Source organism: Sycon ciliatum, chromosome 5 (genome assembly GCF_964019385.1).
Source record: "Sycon ciliatum chromosome 5, ocSycCili1.1, whole genome shotgun sequence".
Taxonomy (NCBI): Eukaryota; Metazoa; Porifera; class Calcarea; order Leucosolenida; family Sycettidae; genus Sycon; species Sycon ciliatum.
The window spans coordinates 6,964,488-6,972,106 of NC_088647.1; the positions used below are offsets into that span (position 1 = coordinate 6,964,488).

General features: G+C 51.8%; 1 protein-coding gene across 1 annotated transcript; it reads left to right on the forward strand.

Annotated features, from left to right (window-relative positions):
* The first annotated feature begins 4,367 nt into the window (after positions 1–4,367).
* On the forward strand, positions 4,368–7,407 carry LOC135817381 (disintegrin and metalloproteinase domain-containing protein 10-like). Its single transcript, XM_065330557.1, has one exon. It carries the CDS (start codon positions 4,768–4,770, stop codon positions 6,904–6,906), a length of 2,139 nt encoding a protein of 712 aa, XP_065186629.1. The 5' UTR covers positions 4,368–4,767; the 3' UTR covers positions 6,907–7,407.
* Positions 7,408–7,619: the final 212 nt, after the last annotated feature.

Here is a 7,619-nt window from a genome sequence, read left to right on the forward strand (position 1 = left end):
ACATTGACTTACAAGACATTACTGAATAATAATTCGGACTGATGTTAGATTATTACTGGAACAAATCATTTCTGAATGCACAGATTGAGCTAAGTGGAATACTTGGTTGGTTGATAGAACTTGTATTTCCGGTGGAATATATGGAATATATGTAACAATCTTTTTCACATTCACGCAGTATTTATTGGAACAAATTCATATTCTGTGATGATGATGGTCAGCCAGTGTCTGAAACGTCTAATGGCCATCGCTGAGGACCAGTGGCATACAAATGTCTAAGGGTAGATAGGCTGCGCCAAGTTTGCATCCTCTTGGCTTTGGGTTCGAGGTATTTGAACAGGGCAGAGAACACTGCGTAGTTAGGCAGCCCGGTGAAGTGCCTGAACTTGTCAGGATTGTTTCTGATGCTGGCTAAATCGATCGAACGACACTTCAGGCTCTCGTACCCTTTTTTAATTTCACTGAAGTCTTTTTTCTAGGCCAGCCATGTGATCATCAACTTCACTCAGGTCACTTACATTGATATATCTGTGATCACATGGCAAACCCTGCACAGGACCAGGGGTCGGTGCTGGGTCAATAGCCGAACAGACACCACAGAAACGACCCCGGCATCATCAATATCTTGTGGCTCCTCAGACTCTTGACGTTTTCTCTTCAGAACTCGTCTCGCTGGTTTAGGAGTTGCCGTCCACTGGAACTGGGTTGGCACAGCGGTGGGGTTGAGCCATTTTCTTTCTGGCTCCTCACCAGACAGGAGCTTGCCGACGTATCCATCTTGTTTGAAATGAGAGCTGCATACTCTGGTGTTTGATGTGATCTTGAAATTTGATCCCACGTCCCTCCTAATTTCAAATTGCCATAACTTGCACCTTTCTGCATCACTGGGAAAACGATGAAATGCAAGTGACATAATCTAAAGACCGATTACTGCAGAGCGGAACAGCACAGTAGTAGCCCTTGCCTGAAGTTCTTTTCGGCTTCTTGGCAGGTTGGCTGTCAGTGCCAGATTCCACTGCGGCTGACCCCACGGACACTGAAGGCGAAGAAACAACACCAACACTAGCTGCAGCGACAGTTTGTTCGACTGGAACCGGTTCAGGAATGGTTTTAGCTACTGCTTGCGCTGGAGACGCCAGCGCCAGCCTGGCTAAAGCAGCGACACTGGCAGGAACATCGGTACTCTGCACAGTGCTGGTTTCGAGTGCCACTTGCACATCGAGCCACTCGAAATAATCAGGAGCGACGTGCCTGGGCACTGAGATCGTAACCCTCTGCTCGCCTCCGCTGGAACAGAGCGACTTTATCCGCAGTTCAGGTTCTCTCACGTTCTTTCTCCATTTCTCACGACTACTCTCGGCTGACCAACTCCAAATCGCTCTACAGTATCTCAAAGAATCAAACCCTCCAGCAACAAGGACAAAGCGAAACAAAAATAATTTGTCAAGAAAGCACAGCAGGAAGACGTGTCGTGGGCTGCAATGACAGCGCGAGCGCTCAGGCGTAGCCATCCAACGCCATTTTTGCACCATGGCAACGCATCTTCGGCAATGAGTGTTAGGCGATCTGTAGATCTACACCTGACCTGATGATCTACACGCGCGCTATGCACGCACGCCGTTTTTTAGGTTTTAATGTTTCGTGACGTCATCGATGAGTGGGTCGCGTCGATAATCGCCGTCGACCGCGTCGCTATCTCGATGCACGACGAGTCTACGAATACGATGTACATGTAGATGCCCCGCAAGAAGTGGGCTGGTCAGTGGGTGGGATCGGGCCATCATCGGGGAGCTGTGATTTATAAATTCATCGTCTACCTGGTCTACCGCCGGATACATCACTACAACTCCCTGGCCGAGATCAACCAGGGCAGTAATGGCGCTTCTGACGCTTCCAAGTTTGTTAGCTACAGGGAGTCGTCAAAATAATAATACTTGACGACTCCCTGCCGAGTCCCTGGTTAGCTACTCCTAGTACAACTAGCTCACCAACAGCTGTACAGAAAAGGGACAGCCGAGTGATTACGACCATCGTAGGTCTGTGGGAAATACCCTAGTAAAATAAATAAAATAATAATGAAAATCGACATGGTAACCATGGTAACCCCAGACTCGAAGTAACCCTGGTCACTGGTCACTAGGGCAGAAAATAATTAATAATTGTGATTGTCCTCCTCGTGACCGGAGCCGACACCCCCGCCGGGCAGCCTTCGAGAGCCTAGCTGTGGCCAGGAGAACGAGAGTGGTTCATGTTCGTATTTTTTTTCATTTCGCGTACCAGGGAAACGCTGCGGAAAAATGGACTTCAGCTCAACAGAAGGTTCCAGCAAAGTGCACGAACAGACAAGCGCAAATGCACGATCTGCGAAGAGGCCGGCATCAAGCAGCAGTAGACCATCGTAAACGTGAAGATGAAACTGGTTAACGTGCGGTTGCACTGGACGCTGGGCACCTCAGAGTAGTTTCACATCACGACATACCACTTTTTGTAAATACCCAGGAACGAGCTCAACCTCCTTCGCCGAAGCCTTGGCTTCATCGGCGGGACTGACACAGCCCGAGTAGCAGCTACAAGCAAAGCCGAGTTCTGAGTTGAACACATTGAGTAGCCCTGAACCTGTCGGTGCAACGACAATGACGACCGTTCAAGTTACCTACTTCGAAGTCACGTGATTAGTATGGGCTGTATCACGATACTACGTGTCGCTGTTGGGAGAACAACACCAGCAGACACAACCGTAATGGCGACGTCGGAGCAACACTGAACAGGAAATCGACATGATGGCCGGACTCTTCCATCGGGTGGTGGAGGTTAACAACGTACCTCCGGCAGAACGGAGAAGTCGATATCGACGCTTTCGAGCTGCAGTGTGATGGATCCACCCAAACGATCCTCATTTCGTTCTGAGGCTACCCAAGTGTCATGGAACCCAACCGACCGCAGCTCATCGGCTTGCCAACGTCGGCGAAGCGGTAGCTCGCCCGTCTCACAGACCGCGAGAGGCTCCGGGGGGAAAACCGGAAGCAGGCAGATACGCCAGTGGCTGTGTATGTCTAAGTTGGAACTTCAAACATCATCTGGACAGGCCTGTGGTCCTTGCCTGCCATCGGAATGCGTGAAGTGTGGGAGAAGTTCTACCAGCATTGTGGGTGACATTGCCGGCTTCGACCGAACCTCGCTGAACGGCACATGCATTGGCTCAAAAGAGTCTGATTATCCGGAGTAAGCACAGGCTTGTGGGTATGACTTCGTCGACGTTCAGACCTGTCTGCGGGCGAACAGCTAGGCCAGCAGCTAGGCCGTCCCGGGGTCCCTTTTTATTTCTCCGCGCTATTGCTGTCGTTCCGATGCTGGGGTTGTCCGATATGGCTATGGGCGTGGGGCAGCAGCGAATGAGCTAGTTGATGATGCATTGCCATGCCACCTCTCACCTGCCCCCCCCCCCCCCGTCCTGCTGCAAAACTGGGAAATTCAATTTACCCACGGATGATAGCCATCACGATCTACTACTAAGTGCTAGCCACCAGCCGTGATCCAATACTATAGGCTAGTATAGGGTACCCTGGTAGAACATGACGCCTGCATTCTGTACCTGGTTGAGGATCAGTCAGGCTAAACTTATGTCTGGGCCTGACAATAACTGGTACTAGCTCCAGCCTGCACAACGCGGTTTGTTGTCCTTGCATGGCACAGCATTCCTTACCAGGCGATAGGGAGCCACACGACTTCATGTGCATTCCCTGCAACTAGCAGCCCAGCCTCTCCAAATAAAAGTCAAAGACCAAAGATGTCCTTCCATTCCAGACAAGCAACTATTACTGTTAGAACTCGAAGTCGAAGGAGAAGGTAGCCGACCTCATGTCACGTGTGCTGGACAGGTTGTCGCTTAAGTAAGCTTCCCAACTCCAACACGATGAACTATCATTCTAATCTCTGAACCGTGACAGGTCTCGGTATCAGATTCGCCACAACTGTACTGCCTGGCACTGCCACAGTCTCTACTTCACCACTAGCACTCAGCGACTAACATCCAAACTAAGCCAAAACTGCAAGAGCCAAACGGCCAAACGCTGTGACACGAAGTCCGGATCGGAGGGTGCGTGTGTCAGTCCGATCCAGCTCGAGTGGATCGCCCAGATCAGAACGTGGTACCATGGTACATGGTCAGTCTAGTCATCACCTCACCGCTTTCTCTGTCAGTCTGTGCCACTTGGCGCATGGCTCCTTCAAAACTCCGATGAGTTTTCTCAGACCAGGCTCAGTACAGGGACAAGTGACAGACAGTGGCCTCACACGGATCGATGCTAAGATAGCGCTTGAACATCAAGTGACAGGCAGTGATCTGACGGATACGCGGATGGGTTCGACAGGACAGTAGTGATTCTGGCCGATACGAGTTCGGGAGGCTGATTCTGAAAATAATGTTTCTTCCTCAGAAGAATTTCATTGCAGGTCACAGCTAACTGGTGACCACGACGGGTACCATAGGCATAGAATGCCCGGGTAGTGCCCGGGTAGTGCCTCTGTACGACCTGGTACTTTATGGCCATGGAAATTCTGTAGGGTCACGGCGACGTCTTCCTTCCTGCGCGAATCCATTTTCCGATTTCGCCAGATGAATGCAGGCTTTCGGACTTCTCTAAAAAACGAAGAGAAAAGTCCAAGTCCCAGGAGAACGGCTGTAGAGTAGGGCAATAGGGGCGGACTGTCGATTCTCAGAGCGTTGTATTAGCTTGTTACTGAGGCAGAATTTCGTTGATCAGAATCATGGATGGACCTCTCGTGCTAGCGTTTATTCTGCTGGCTGCGAGCAGCGGTGTGATCGGCCGCAGTTCCAGCCTGCACAAGACGGAGTTCATTCGTCACTACGACACAGTTCGACTGCGTCCGCTGGTCTTGGCCGCCCTGAAGCAAGTCCATAAAGGGCATCCGGTCATGGCACTCTCGTTCACAGCGCTCGGACGGGATTTCACGCTGAACTTGCAGACGCAAAACAATCTCTTCACGGATTCGGCCAGCCTATGTCTCATATCCGACACAGGCGTTGCGTACAAATCAGTTAACAAGGCGATGTTCTACACCGGTACAATGTCAGGTGAACGCTGGAGTTCTGTGCATGGTGCCGTGAAAGCTGGACTGTTCCATGGAGTGGTGCACACACACACGCACCACTATCATATGGAGCCGATGGCGTTATTCGACAACGTCACGGCGAGTGGCGAAGGGCACGACACGATTGTGTACGACGAGAGGCATGTCGCCTATCCACATCCCTTTCAGCACAGCTGTGCTGCTAGCAACTCGACACGGTTGCGTCGGATTCAGGAGTCGGCACGCACACCTCACCCACTGCCGCCATTGGATGCCAACCGGGTGCGTCGTCGGCAGAAGCGTGCGTTCGATGAAGAAAAGAAGACTTGCCGTGTCACTCTAGTTGCCGATTATACTTTTTTTACTGAAGCAATGAATCAAGATGAAGCAGACACGCAGGCGGAGCTGGCTTTCCACCTCAATGAGGCAAGCAGGATGTTCTCCGCCACCGACTTTCTGATTCCCGACTCTGGCCAGGAGGTCACTGACATTAACTTTCAGATTCACAACATCACCATCTACAAGACGGAGCCCAACCGCTTCACCGGTGAGTTTGGCACTGACGACATGCTGAGTGCGTTCTCTGCCCTGGACTTTGATTCGGTGTGCCTTGCCCACCTGTTCCTGCACCGTGACTTCAAGAACGGCGTTCTGGGCCTGGCATGGGTGGCTAGCCCCGGTGGATCTATCGGCGGCATATGCCAGAAGCGCACGCGTACCAGCAATGGTGATCTGAATCTCAACACTGGCTTCACGACAGTGTACAATTTCAATGCCCGCGTGCCACGAAGCGTCTCGACGATCACAACCACGCACGAGTTTGGGCACAACTTTGGCTCGCCGCACGACCCGGATGGTCCCTGTGTGCCAGGCGGCAGCGATGGCAATTACATCATGTACTACAGTGCCACGGACGGCACAAAGCCCAACAACCAGCGCTTCTCGACTTGCAGCAGAACTAGCATGGCAGCCGTACTCAGCACAAAGGCGACGTGCTTCGACATCCGGCGCGAATCCAGCACGTGCGGCAATGGCATACGGGAGGGCGCCGAGGAGTGCGATTGCGGATCAGATAACAACGAAACGTGCCGCGCCAATGACCCGTGCTGTCGCCCCGGTAACTGTACACTGCTGCCCGGCAACCCGTGCACGGCCAAGTGGGATGTGTGCTGTCGAACGGTGACGTCGCCACAGAACGTCACTATGTGTGTTCTCGCGGGAGAGGAGAAGCCGTGTTCCTACACGGACGAGTGTCAGCTGCAGCAGTTCTGCAACGGCGAGAACAAGACCTGTCTGCCGTCGCCGACGCCCGACGGCACGCTCTGCAATGGCAACCTGTCGACGTGTAGCGGCGGAGCGTGCAGCGGATCGCTGTGTGCCGTGTACGGCGCCAACGCCTGCGACTGTACCACGCCGGGCAGGGAATGCGACCTGTGCTGCGTCATCAACTCCAACTGCACCAGCCTCCGCGACCCGGGCCTGCCGTTCAATCTCAGCACAGGCGTTTCCCGTCCGGCCAATGCTCCCTGCAAGGACTACACGGGGTACTGTCGAGTAGACGAGGACGCGGTGCGCTGCATCACCGTGGACGACAATGACCCACTGGACGATCTCAAGGACATCTTCAACACGATAACGGTCGGCTCCATTCTCGAGTGGCTCAAGAAACACTGGCCGGAAACCCTGGGCGGATTCGGCGGTGCAATTGTCCTCTTCATTTTACTCAGAGTGACGTATCGGCCGAAGAAGCTGGACGATCCTAGCCGGCGAGGTGAGCTAGAGGAATCTGTTCCTCTCCTGTCTCGGCGGTCTTGATCAGTTTGCGCAAGCCATCATTTATGGATCTCTCACTTACATACATGTACATGTAGACAGTAGACTAGCAGTGTTTTCGTGGACCTAAAACTGGGACAATGTGATTTATGGATGTGACATTGCGTATAATTATAGTACTTGAGTGCTACTCATTTTCTGCTAACAACCCCCCCCCCCCCCCCCCCCCATAAATCATGGGCTGTTGCTTTTGCTCCTTGACAAACATGCTATTTCGAAACATAATCATACCCTATAACGCATGTATGTACTAAATATGTACGTGCAACAGTCCCTAACTCTAGCCACGGTTTATGGACTCTTGCACGCCACTGAGCAGCTGCATTTTTGCCGAAACATGTACCATTCTTTAGAAATAATATATCTACCAGTATTATAGTAGTTTTGTCATTATTTTGAATCATGATCAAGATTGAGGGACGCACCAGCTGGCAGAGCATTTCTGCTGCACAAACATTTGTTTGAATAGTCGGTTTACTGTGACTGCTCGTGTGTGCAATTTGATGCCAATGTTAGTGACGATAGCATCAGCTACACGCGATGGCAAGAGTATTGTGCTCTTGGTGATGGGTCTTGTGCACTTTTAAAGCAGGCGGTGGGGACAATCACGAGCTCTGGGGATGAGCATTATAGGGGCATCTGTTAAAAAAGGTCAGTTAGGTTAAGTCCCTTGAATGTCTCCATTCCTCAGGCTC